General features: G+C 42.4%; 1 protein-coding gene across 1 annotated transcript in view; it reads right to left on the minus strand.

Annotated features, from left to right (window-relative positions):
- KCNIP4 (potassium voltage-gated channel interacting protein 4) overlaps nucleotides 1–14368 on the minus strand; it is a 209213-nt gene that overhangs the window by 80681 nt on the left and 114164 nt on the right. The window contains exon 2 of the mRNA XM_019553043.1: nucleotides 4739–4863. Coding sequence (XP_019408588.1) covers nucleotides 4739–4863 — 125 coding nt within the window. The remainder of the gene's footprint in view (nucleotides 1–4738; nucleotides 4864–14368) is intronic.

The following is a 14368-nucleotide window of genomic DNA, read 5'->3' on the forward strand; positions in this document are numbered from 1 at the left end:
AATGGGCCTGTAGTTAGCCGGATCCACTCTCCTCCCTTTCTTGAAGATCGGCACCACATTGGCCTTCTTCCAGTCTTCGGGCACTACACCTTCCCTCCGCAGCAGCAGCACCCCAGCGAGTGCTGCCCCGGTTCACAGGCAGCAGCCACCAGATTCAGCTCTTCCCTGAACCCATGTGGGGAGCAGCACTCAGCAGGTTTCCAGCATGCAGCCTCAGGGAACAGTTGGATCCAGTGGGTACTGCCTGTGAGCTGGGGCAGCACCTGCACAGCTAGCACTTATTCTGGGTGGTCCCACGGGGTGCCGCCACTGTAGAGGGAAGGACCAGGCCCCTCTGCAGCTCAGGGGCTGCACAGCCCAGCAGCAGCTTATGCAGCCAGACTCCATCAGGGAAAAAATTAAAGTGGCACGAGGTCGGATTTTTTTTTTCTGCTGAGCTTGCTGACATCTCCTGTGGCCAGGGGGGCAAGCTGCCAGTGGGCCTTGAACAAGGCAGCATCCCCAGGTGGCACCTGCAAGCTAGCAGTGCATCCAGGCAGCACTGGGGAGTGGGGTGCCGCCACCAGAAGGAAAGATCAAGGCCCCCTGCAGCTCAGGGGCCACTTCACCTGCCAGCAGCTCACCTCTTCCAGCCACAAGAGACATGGGAAAGCTCCACACACAAAAAAAAAAAAAGATTGTCTCTCACTGTAAAGTGATGAAACCCCTAAATTGAAATAGTGGGTTTTTAACCATTGCAATTAAAAACCCACCTTTTCGATTTAAGGGACTAAACACCCATCACATGTACAAGTGGCCTAAATGCCCTAGCTTAGTTCATGAAAAGTTGTCTAGTATCTCTCCCAACTACATATGTACTCCAATAAAAGAAATTGCCATACAAATCCTGTTTTTCATATTACCTGGACCAACCTAGGTAACTACAAACATTTTATCTACACTTGAACTTGGAAACTCCTTATGTCAACAAGCCATGGATCTCATCAACCTATTAACTAAGAACATGATCACCAGGTCCTGTATCTAATTGGAAAGAGGGTAATGAAAGCTCCAAATCTGTGATCTGGTTTTATTTTTGATTACATATATCCTTGTCAGATAACTATATCTACAGGTCATGAATGCCACAGTTTTTACTTAAGGATTCCATTTGATGTATATTTCATCAGTCAAAACAAGTAACTTCTCCTCATCCTCTCTCTCCTACAATAGACTAACAGAGAAACAAAGGCAAGCTTTTTTCTAGAAGGGACAATGAGGACATTTGTGCTGTATTAGGTGAAAATGGTAAACTTTCCACACAGTCCATGAACATTTTTATGATCTCATAAAATACTGCATTAAACACTTTTCTTCTTTGTGGTCCACAGTAAAATGTTGTCATCATGCTATTATTAAAAATATAGTGCATTAATTACAAGAAGGGTGACTTAAATTATCCTCTAGCTTTGATCTCTGTGTCTTGTAATCTCCTTGGGGGAAACATATCTTGTTTCAACATTTCAAAGCATGGAACAATAGGAAACTATTTCTCTATAGTCTAAACAAACCTGATTTATTAACAGTGATACAAGCACTTTGGATGAAAGATATTTTAGAAATTTTGTTCTATCAGAAAACATTATGTATAATAATAAGATCATTTACATCTACCATTCAAAAAAAATAGTGGTAGACAGTTTCAAACTATTTTCTTTGTCCAAGGACGGCAAGGTACTGCCCATAAGATGCATATATTCAGCCCTTATGCACTATTAAAATCTATCCATGTGTCCCTGGAAACCTAATTTGCCCAATATTTATTAGTTCAGCAGAACTTGTGGTGCAAACAATGAATCAAAATTAAAGGATCATTAACATTTAGGTTTTACACAGGAACATCCTTTATGTAGTGACGTCATCTAAGTATTTTTCTGAAATGGCAATGTGCAATAGCTTAGGAACATTTATAAAGCTGTGAGAGACTTATCAATGAACAAAAGAAAAAAAGACCACATGCTGAGTGCATGCTTGATAGTCTGTGCAATTTACTGTGAAGTGCTACTTGTACTAGGCATGCCACAGAGCCATTGGTTTGAAAGGTTAATGATTGCAGCAATCACAATTTCAATTTACAGTAAATGGGATGACAGGAAGCCAAATACGAAATGGAGAGGTCCCACTGTGATGGTAGCTGAGCAACAATTCATCAACAACGGTACAAGAACACTATGAAACTAGAGTGCTAGAGACAACCTTTTGAGCTAGGGGAGGCCTGAGACTTCCATTAAGTCTATTTTTCAAACGATAATGTTAAAGCTTTAAAATTTCTAAATTACTGAACACAGGCATTGGTTCCTCCCTAGTGCTTATTCTTTTAATGGCTGTTAGCTTGTCTGAAGGCTCTTCTCTCACCCCCTCACATTTCTTTCTGTATTTCTCCTCTTGTCCTTAAAGTGTTGCCCTAATGGCTCTGGCCACTGCTAAAATAACCTTTTCCAGATGCACTAGATCAGTGCTTTTTGTGTATTTTCCACTTCTCTCTCCCTAGCACCTTAGCTGAGCCAATGCTCTGAGTGACTCTAAAGCAACCCAAGCACTACACAAGTCTACACACCCACACACCTTTGACCTTTTGCTTCCCTTGCCTCAAACGATTGTTTCTGGGGCCCAAAAGGGTGATGATAATAAAAGAGTTTATCATCTTACTGTTGAATGTAATGTGCAAGCATACAAAAAACCAATTGATTAAAATATCCTTAAAGGCTTTCTTTTTGTTGTTGTCTAATTAAAAACCATGTAATTGATCAATCTCTTAAATGTCATGCACATTACAGAAACACTTGATTCAGAAAGATGACATCTTTCTCATATTAACTGAAGCAGCAAGCAGCCTAAAGATATACATAGTAATTAACTGGACATAATTATGTAGGATAAATCACTTTTTTCTGTCATGACTATGCTGCCAGGATAGACACAGAGAAAAAATGTTATCTAGTAAAAGTGTTGTGGGAAAAATACACTTTTCATGCACAGTAACAATTTTTCATGCACAAAGGCCATTTAATATTTCAATAGGGATACCAATTACTATTAATCAAACATGGATTTCAAAGCGATTTAAAGTTGTCACATCTATTACAAGAATAGTCATGTGTGTCCAGCGGTAGGTAGGAGTCTCAAATTCTTATAATCCTTCTGGCTTTGTGCTCATTATTATTAGCTATACAATGGTAGTACCTAGAGGCCAAGTGAGGTTAGGGAGTCCCACTGTGGTAGGTACTGTAGAAAGGGAAAATACTAAAAAGTTCCTTACACAAAATACTTATAATCTAAGGCTTGCTTACATAGGAAGGTGTTATTCATGAAACCAGTATAATGATACCACTACAGTTAAACTAGGTGTAGGGGTATATTTAGGAGAATGCAGTAGTGCAGCTGCACTTCACTTTGGCTGTGCCCTACATGCATGGTGAGCTTTATGAACTTACCAGCATATCGACTTGGGGGCTGGTCGGAGTCCTTACTTTTATGCACCTTTGGAGCCCAAGGGGTGAATGCCACTGCTGCTTGTTCTTTTCTTCATCCTCAACCTCTCGAATTCATCAGCAAGGGAAAAGAGGAGATAAGCATGGTGGTACTCACTCCCTGGTCTTTGCAGATGAATGAAAGCAGGGGCTGAGCACCGCTGCCACTTGACTACTCAAAGGGAGGGGGAAAGTAAACGGCAGTGGTGTTCACCCCCTGGGCTCCAGATCAGGGTAAAAGCAGGGGCTCTGGCCAGACCTTGAACTGACCAGCTAATGAGTTCAGAGCTCTCTGACCTCACTGGGATCCAGGATCACAATAAGGGGTGTGAAGCCATACCCCCTTCCATGATATGGCCACGCCCCTGTCACCACAATCCTGGATATGCCCCTTCCTGCATGGATACATTTATTCTGGTTTAGGTAGCTATTTTTGGTTTACCTTCCCAAGTGACATAAATTAAACTAAATAATATATCAGAATGAGAATATGTGTGTTAGCTCGCTTAAGGATCACAGATGATTCACGTATCTACTAATTAAGTCTTGTATTACTTCTCTGAGGTAGTTATAAATATCCTGATGGTTAAACTGAGGATGTTACAGAGAGGTAAAAAGGTTAAATTACTTTCCAAAACCAAACTGCCAATCAACAGCAAAGTTAGGAGTACAATAAATACCAGAATTATGGTCTACTTATTTCTCCACTATCAGCTTTATAACAGACTGCTTGTTATACTTTGCCGGAGCCCCAAACTTTAAAGTCTGGATCCAAAACTTTTCCTAAACTTTGCACAGTTTGAAGATATTCCCATTCAGATTTTTGTTTCCATTCACTGTAAAGACATGCACACACATCATGTTTTATGCAAACCTGGATCAGAACCTCCTCAATGTTTTGATGCTTTTATGATCTGAGGTTTGGATCATATTTCTTTTTAAGTTTCTCTTTAAGCAACCATTTCTGCACATAGTGTTGGAGCATATATGTTAGTAATGAACCACAAATACATGCAGTGAATAGAACCTTCAAAGTTATGTGCACTTAAACTTCCCTTCCTGTTTACAGCAGAGTGGTTTATTTATTTTTCTAACTTGAACAAAGACATCACATCTTCCTACTTAAACCCATGAGCAACTTTCTTTCCATTCATTTTCAAATTACTACTGATTTTCTGTGAGCTGAACATTACTTAATCTCATGCTAAAATCTGAAAGAAAGTGCTTACATTCTTGAAACCTCTGTAGAGGATCTGAAGTTCCTTCTTTGTGAATTTGCTTTGTGCTTCCAACTGTTCAAGAGCCTCAGGCCTATGCCGCACGGTGGCCATTTCCATTTCATCTTCTACAGTGTCTGTGGAAAAAAGAGGGAAAAAAAGGTTAACTGAGAAATATTTTACATGGAAATACCTGTTCCTCACAGAAAAAAAATGAGACTCCATAGAAAATAGGATGTTGCAGAAGTGAAAAAGATAGTAAGTAAACTCATCAGAACAAGATCATGTCTGCTTCTGTGGCTAGAAAGCAACTGAAGACCTAGTCCTGATTAGTGTTTGTGTATATTACCATAACATAAAATTAAACAAGTAACAGAAGTACATATAATATGCTGCAAGGATGAGCCCTGTAAAGTTATTCATGACCTGCTGACTAGGTTTTTTTGTCTATAAAACTGAAAAACTCTCCATTAACAGAGTTCTTCAAAATAGCATTGCTTCAAAATAGCATTGCTTCCAGAACCTAAATAAATCACACTGATGCCTTGCTTATCAGTTAATAAATGCATAAGGGATCACAGCTTTGGGCTGGAGCATGCATGGTTGTCTTAATGCCAAAGTTTGGATTTGGGGAATTATGTAAAACTAAGAAAGGTAGTGGTTCACTTTCAGAGTAGGCCTTACTGCTGCATATATGATTAATGAACGCTTTAAAAGAAAATCTGGCTTTTTATGGATGGGAAGGCTAAATAACAGATGTGCAGACTGTGGGGACCAGATCTCCAGACAACTGAGTATTAAAGTATGCGTAGGCCTTCAAGGCTCATAGTCAACGGTGAAATTACAAGGAGTGAAGAGAAGGTAACTGCTTGGTTAACTTATCTCATAGTTTTAAATCTGAACGATCAAGCATTACACCAAAAAGTCTTCACACTTCAAATGGCATGTTGAGAGTTTTGTCAGTTGCACGTGGTACCAGCAATACACATATATGTATGTTTGTGTATACATATTGTAACAGGGAACTCTTACCCTGTTATAGCAAAGTGCCATGGCCCCTTAATGGAAGGGTTTTTGTGAACCACGCAAAGGAAGCTGGCAAGGCTGGGGTTAATAAACAGCCCTGCAGGTGGGTCAGCTGGTAGGGCACCTGACCAAAGGTGGGCAAGGCTTGAGTGGCATATAAGCCTGGGGCTCAACCAAGCCAGGGAGTTTCACAGTGCAAGCCAAGAAGGTGAGGAGCTTCTGACTAGGAAAACTGCAGTAGGAAACCGGGCTAAGGACTGACAGCAGAGTACTGCCCCTTTGTGAAAGAATACAATACTGGGTAAGGGGAAGCCTTGCTGCAAGACAGTGGGCTATCATGGTCATTTTGCTATGCCTGAGCCCTGCCAGAGGTCAGGCTTAATGCACTGAGCCTAGTCCAGAGTCCTTGTAGGATGAAGACAGAGGCCAAGGAGCCTAGCATTTCTTTGGAAGAGTGACAATAGAACTAGGGACCTGAAGCCCACGAGGGGCAGGTGCCTTTGGGGGATGAAGCAAGGGCCAGGGACCCATGAAGGCAAATTTTGGGGCCAGGGACCCAGAGCAAGAGGCAAGGGGTAGAGACCCCAAAAGCCTGGATTGACAGAGCTGATGCCTAGAAGCCAGGTCCAGTACATTGGGCCTCGGCTAGAAGGCCCAGTTAGAGCTGAGGAGTAGAGGCTGAACAGGCCCAGGACCTGATGAAGACTGATTAGACAGGCAACATCTGTAAGGCTTGGGCATAGTATAATGGGTAATTTGGAGCCATGTGATAAACCCCTAAGGCAACGGGTGCCTCAAGACACTTATGGACTAGGAAGACCTTACTATGGACAGACCAGACTCAGGGTAATGGGACCCAGGAGGTGATCTGTTGGTGAAGGAAAGATGAGGACTGCTTCTAGGACTAAAAAGTAGCCTTTCTTTCATAATTTAACAATTACATCAAAGTGTGGCAGGTGAGAGTGAAGGAGAGGGTACTTAGCATCGGGTTGAGGCAGTGGCCATTTGTCCACTAGGAGGCAGCACTGTCATGCCTGTGTTCTGGTCCTGATACAACATATATATTCGTGTTTTTGAAGCATTTGTACAATAGAACAACACTTATAAAGGTCTCTGGGGCAAATTTTAATAAATTCACTATCTTGTTTCAGTTGACCTTGCTAGAGAGAGACAGTCTAATCCAAGAGACAACACATACAACTAACTTCTTGATGTGTATAAAGCAAAGATATAGAGATAGCATTTTGTTTTAATAGGCCTAATGCGCAAACTGTCTTACTACAAGTCTGACTGAATCTAATTTCCCATGACTAAACTTTTTTTTTTTCAAATATGTTATTAAGGTAGTGTTACTCTTTAGGATGTTCTTACTTCAAGGCAATTTTTTTTGTTTTACCACTTGCTGTAACAGGAACTTCAAGCTGTCAGGGAAAAATCTGGGTTCAGGAGGTTGATTTCAACTAAAGAATAAGAATGCAATAGCAACTTAAAAATAAAAGGACCTTTCTGGTTTCTTAAATATATGCACAAGCAGAGCATAACTACTATCAACTCAGCTGAATAACTTAACATAATTGGTTTTTTTTTTTTTTTTTATCTTTTAGCAAAGAGATGTTGCCTCTGGCACTAGAACTGAAGTTCGATGCTGTAAAGGGAGATTAGAAATGATGCAAGGAAAAAGTGTGAGTGAATAGCTCTGGAAATGTTTGGTACCTGGTTGAAGGAGTTTAATGATTCAGGTACTAATCTATGCTCTGGAGTCCAGGGATCATCTCCCTGTTCCACTGTAAATCTTTCTTTGTGAGTTTGGACAAGTCACTTACGGTCAGATACAAATCATTATTGCAGATTTTTTTAAACAGATCCCAGGTGGACTAGGCACTTATGATCATGTATACACAATAAGCTTAGTTGGCCCCACAGCAGCATCCTCAGTTATGCTATACTGCTCAGAGTAGGATGCATCTACAAACAGTAGTGTATCCACTTCCATGCAGGGTGTTGGATGGACTTGTTAGGATAGGATAAGCTCATCATTAACTTAACTTATTAAGTTGTCCTATGGAAAGGTTTCTTTCCTTTTTCACTACCATTGATTTCAGAATGGGAGGGGTTTTTTTGCACAAATGCAGTGGGAATGAGAATAATTGTGTGCACTTAAGTTGATTATTCTTCTCTTTTAAGAGTTCCAGTCACTAATTGGAGAAAAACATCATGTAACAGTGGCAGGAGCAGAAAGCACAACAGCAGATCCATAAGTGGAAGGACCTGGAGTAGCACTTGGGGAGGGTGCAGGTCTAATTTGTGGCAGCCTGCCAAGGAGATAACCTCAAATAATGAACAGCTTAATATAAAAGTTATTCACCTATGAAAAATACAAAGAAGAGGTTGCCTAAACACTTTAGGAATTGCTTACAGGTAAAGAATGAATTCACAGAAAGAAGAGTACTTTCAAGACAGACTCACAAACAGAAAAATAGCTACCTTCACTGCATAAGAATTTATTTCTAATTATTTGATTTAGTGCTCAATGTTTCTTTTTTATATATATGACTCATGCTGCTTTTGGTGTCACTTCCTGAACTTCTGCCTCCAAGAGCTAGTTTGCAAGAGATGCTGTATCAGAGAACTCATTTGTTGACAGCTTGGGGGTAAGATTTATGTAGAAGGTATATAGAAGGCTAAATCCAGATCAAAGATGTAATGTGATTTGCGTTCCAGTAGACATTAGAAATATTAAAGTGATTCTTCTTTCCAGTATGCAACAATTCTTTTGATTCTGAGAGGCCTCTATTTAGATCAGCGGGGGCATCTAAACAAGATGTTTACTGGCCACATCTACATGAGATGCTACTGAGCAGTTGTTATTGTGCATTTCATAGTTTCATAGATGTTAGGGTTGGAAAGAACCTATTAGATCATCAAGTCCGACCCCTTGCCCTGGACAGGAATGAGTGCTGGGGTCAGATGACCCCAGCCAGGTATCTGTCCAATCTCCTTTTAAACACCTCCAGGGAAGGGGAAAGCACCACCTCCCTTGGAAGCTTATTCCACATTTTAGCAACCCTCACTGTAAAGAATTTTTTCCTGATGTCCAATCTGAATTTGCTCTCTACCAGCATGTGGCTATTATTTCTAGTTACCCCAGCAAGCACCCTGATAAACACTGTATCCCCTATTTCTTGCTACACCCTGTGATGAATTTGTAGGCGGCCATGAGATCACCTCTCAGCCTCGTCTTGTGGAGGCTGAAGAGGTTCAGGTCTCCCAATCGGTCCATGTAGGCTTTTTTCTGTAGGCCTCTAACCAAATGAATGGCCCCCCTCCGAACCCTCTCCAGGCCATCCACATCACTCCCGAAGTGCGGTGTCCAAAACTGGATGCAGTACTCCAGCTGCGGCCTCACCAATGCTGCTTAGAGGGGAAGTATCATGTCCCTAGACCCGTTTGTGATGCACCTACTTACACAAGAAAGGGTGTGGTTATCTTATTACCCCATCACACCCGTGACTCATGTTCATTTTGGAGTTGACTACAACTCCAAGATCCCTTTCCGTCGTTGTGCTACTTAGAGTGATGCCTCCCAGGCTGTAGGAGTGTTGATGATTCTTCCTCCCCAGGTGCAACACATGACACTTATCCTTGTTAAACTGCATCCTAGTCTGTTTCGCCCACCTTCCTAGCCTGTCCAAATCAGCCTGGATTCACTCCCTGCCATCTAGTTTGTGTACCTCCCCCCATAGTTTGGTGTTGTCAGCAAACTTGGACAGGGTGCTTTCTACTCCCTTGTCCAAGTCACTAATGAAGATATTGAATAGTACTGGTCCCAGGACAGAGCCTTGGGGGACTCTGCTGCCCACATTTTTCCAGGTAGAAACCGACCTGTCCACCACCACTCCCTGGGTACGTCCCATAAGTCAATTTTCTACCCACTGGACTGTGTAATAATCTACATTGCAACTGTTTAGTTTATTTATAAGAATTGGGTGCGACACTGTGTCAAAGCCCTTTATAAAATCTAAGTAAATAACATCTACCTCTATTCCTTCATCTAAGCATTTTGTGACCTGGTCATAAAATCAAACCTAAAAGGAGCTGCCTGCTATAAACCCATACTTATTGCCCCTTAGCATCATATTACCCACTGGTCCACCACAAATGTGATCATTAACAATTTTCTCAAAGGTCTTGCCAAGGATAGAGGCGAGACTAACCAGTCTATAGTTTCCTGGTTCCTCCTCTCTCCCCTTCTTGAAAATAGGGACCACATTGGCCCTTTTCCAATCCTCCAAGACCTGTCCCAAGCACCACTCATACTCAAACAGTTGGGCCAGTGACTCCGCTATGACTCCAGCTAATTCCCTAAGTACCCTAGGGTGAAGATCATCAGGACCTGTTGACCTAAATACATTCAACTCCTCCAGGTGCCCCTTTACTAGGTCAGCATGAACAGCTGGTGGGTTGGTATCTATATTGAGCTTACCTAAGGTCCCAATGGGATGCATATTTGTATTCATGTTCCAGGAACATGGATGCAAAGAAATTTAGAAGCTCTGCTTTGGCCATCCTATCTGTTACCAGTTGCCCTAGTTCATCCTGAAGGGGCCCTAAGTTACCCTGCACCTTGTTTTTGCTTCCTGTGTACTTAAAGAATGACTTTTTGCTATCCTAAACTTCTGCTGCCAGCCTAAGCTCTATCTCTGCTTTGGCTCTCCTCACTGTTTCCCTGCAAGCTCGAGCCAAGCAAGTATACTCCTCCTTGGTGGCAGCTGCCCGCTTACACAGCCTGTAGGCCTCTTTTTTCCCCCTCCAGGCTCTCCTGGATTTCCCTGCTCCACCAAGAGGGTTTCTTTTCCTTTTGCCCCCTTTTATGTGTACTGGGACAGTCCTTTTCTGTGCCTGCAAGATTAGTCCCTTGAGAAATGTCCACCCTTCCTGGACTCTCATCTCTCCAAGGCTTTTACCAGTCAGTCCCTCCCTAACTAATCTCCTGAGCTTGTTGAAGTTGGCATTACTGAAGTCTAGCACTTCCGCCCTACTAGTTATCTTCCACACCTTTCTCCAGATAGTGAACCCTATCAATACATGGTCACCATCCCCTAGGTTACCTTGCACCTGCAGATCCCCCACCAAGTTGTCCCCTGTAGCCAGTACCAGGTCTAGTAAGGCATTTCCCCTAGTGGGACCACGTACCTCCTGTGATAGGTGAAGGTCCTGTAAGGAGGTTAGAAACTTTCGTGAACAGGCAGACCGGGCTGCCTGTTTCTCCCATCAGATGTCTGGGAAGTTAAAGTCACCTAGGTGCTTTGAGTGTGCTGTCTTGAGAATTCTAGGTCTAACTCATTCCCCTGGTGTGGTGTAGTACTTGTATAAATAAGTACTAAATAAATATGCAGTAAGCCAAGTTAATGCACAGTAGTGCCAGCAAACACTTTTTGTCATGCTACTACACAGTAGCTGAATACTACTGTGCAGTAGCATCACATCAGTTTTTGTCACATGACACTACAGCGCAGTAGTATTGGGCGCCTGCACAGAGTTTCATATAGACATGCCCACTGTAGAATTGCCTAATTAGATCCTCAGTAAAGCATCGCTGTCTAAAGTGGAGCTTTTGAGCCAGAGTAAACTAATTAACTCTGCCATAGGTTAGTACCACCCAACACAAGCATTATCCTATAGCAGAGTCATTTACACAGTCATAATGCATGTGTAGACTATGACTGGGGCTGCCTGGGGCACATGGGTGCTACACTGGGGGATGCCTGCTGGTTAGCACCCTTGTGCCCCAACCAGCCTCTCTGCAGCATGTTGAGTTGAGGCAGACCAGCTCTGGGCTGGCAGGTTGACCCTGGGCCCCCTGCCAGCTGGGGCTGCACTACCCTTGCTCAACATGCTGTGGTCCCAGGTACACAAGTAAACGCTGCACTCAGAAGCAATTAACTCCAGTGTAAATTGTGCTGGTGTTTATTATGTCACACTAATTTCATGTGTAGACACACCCAGCGTGTACTATTGCATTTTAGAAGCTATTCTGTCTTGGCAAAGCATCTCCATATCGGAGATGAGGACAGGTGCAATCTGTTCCATTTTAAGCAAATTAGTTGTTGCATTCTTTTCTGTTAGGTTTCACCTGTCATTTCTATCTGCTACATGATGTGATAATTACCAAGAAAGTCACTTAGATTTCATAGGTGTAAATAAAGAATGCCTTTTCCTCTTCTACCACTTCACAGTTTAAAGTAAGTGAGTAATTAGGATATCTGGGGAAAAATCAGAAAGGTGGGTAATTGTATTCCAAAATTGTGGGACCACTAATTGTGTTCTAGTATTGTGGGGCCACTATGATCATGTGTGCCAAAGGTTTTCCTAGAAATTTTAATTTTAATTTAAATAGGATGTCAGTGATTCAGATCAGTGGTATCTTGTCTGCAGAGAACAATGAAACATAAGAGTTAAATTCCTGCTATCCCTTGTCTCAATTAATAAAGTATTTGCTATAACATGGCTTGCACTGATGTAATTTCTGAAGTCTTTTATGTTCTTCCTGAACACAAGCAAAAAAACCCAAACAAATCACAATCCTATTGAAGTCAACATGAATTCAGGATCTGGCTCTGAGCTATAGTGCAGTCAGACCTGATGTTCAGAACACTGGTTACACTTCAGTGATAGTGACAAAACTAACTTCTTCCTCACTCTTTTCTTGTACGTAATTTTTTTCCCTTAATATAGATTGACATTTTCCACTCAACACTTATTTATGCTAACTTTAAGTGATGGGTGAGTGAGCTTTCAAAGACTAGGAAACTTATCTTATGCCTGCATATAAACTTGCTGGCTAATCTATATCTATCTTCCATCTGTAAATTACGTAAGAAGACAGTATCCCATTAAAACTATGGAACTTCCTGACTCCAGCCAAGCTGGATATAATGTTACTTGATGTTAATTATCAATATTTGCAGCATTTGACTTTCTTTATGCCACATGGGTAAAATACATAGAATGATAAACGCCCAGACTCAAAGGCTGCATCCAGACCAGCACAGACATTTCATTCCCCAGGAACGAGAAGCAGCAGGACACCTTGTGCTGCTGCTAGCTGTCCCCAGGGAATGCCCATGCCATGTACCCTATGGCATGTGGCAAGTTACCCCGGGGTGGAGCAGGGGGGCTGGGGCCAGGACAGTTGCTGGCCCCAGTAGCCTTACCTGGGGTCCTGGGGGCTGGGGAATCTGCAGCTATGTTGTTCCTGCAGCTTGGAGCCTGGCTGGCTGCTGGAGTGCACCTTTAGCTGGTCGGGCTCTAGTTTTGGGTGGTGTGCACTGTCCTCATGTGTACCATCCTGCATTTCTTTTTCTGCTTGGGTTTTTCTCCAGGGATTAAAAACAAAACAAAATCAAACCACGTGCTGCAACTTAGCAGTGCAGGAAATGCCTGAATGTGAAGTAGGGGTTTGTGAAACTGGCTGTATTCGATTCAGAATTGGGGACAATTAATTGATTCAGATCACTGTCCCAATTTGATTCAACTGAATATGAAAATTTGATGCTGATTCAGAGAATCAGTGATTTGGCCATAGACACAGCATTACATGTTTTTTCCACATACCTTGAGGTACCAGGTGCATCTCATGAATGCTGTGATGGTAGAGTGGATGGAGGGTCCCACAGGAGCGAGGATGGGCCCCCTGCATGCTCGGCAGCGGACCTGGAAGTGGACTATAAATACTTCTGGTTCACTTCTGGGTCCTCCAGGGAGCATGCTGGGGACCCAGCACCATGCTCCCGTGGGACACTCCATCTACCCCAGGATCTCAGCATTCACAAGCTGCCTGGTACCCTGAGGTATGTAGAAAAAACATTTTAAAGCTGTGTCTATGACTAAATCATCAAGTCTCTCTGAGTTGATTCAGAGGGTTCCGATTTCAATTTGGAGCAGTTTAAAGGGTCTCCTGATTCGATTCGGAGATTCGGCCTCTGAATCTATGCCGAATTGAATCAGCAACCAAAGCTTCATGGAGCCCTAATGTGCAGTATGTGGTAGTGCAGATGGGTCTGCAACACCACATGCTGCATGGCTGCACTCATCTGGATGTGGCCAAAGAGTTTATGGTCTAGTTACTATGACCCTTCCAAGAAGCTCAGATTATAAATTGCTTGTCTTAGCTTGTTTATATAGTTTCATAGTTGGTAGGGTCAGAAGGGACCTGAGCAGATCATCAAGTCCAACCCCTGCCTTGGCAGGAAAAAGTACTGGGGTCAGATAGTAAGATAAATATTCCCAGGTTACAGAGGGAGCAAAAAAGAATAAGAGACTAATGCTGCAATGAGCTCCATAGAGGTGGAATTTTAAACTTAGACATGTGGCACAAAAGACTTGGTGCCTAAGTGATTTCTCAAACTGCAGACAATAGTTGTGAGAAGCAAGAAGCAAGAAGAGAAGAGAAAAGTTCAGGCTTCTGCACTTGGGTTTTAACTATTAGACTTATAAGGAAAATAATTTGCCATGGCTTATCCATAGCCAAATTGCTTAAAAATAAAATTGTAAACCTGTGGCATTTTCTGGACTCTCAGTAAAGATAAGAATTATGGCTGGTTAAGTGTGTTTTTT

Source organism: Crocodylus porosus, unplaced genomic scaffold (genome assembly GCF_001723895.1).
Source record: "Crocodylus porosus isolate Cpor-Errol unplaced genomic scaffold, CroPor_comp1, whole genome shotgun sequence".
Lineage (NCBI taxonomy): Eukaryota > Metazoa > Chordata > Crocodylia > Crocodylidae > Crocodylus > Crocodylus porosus.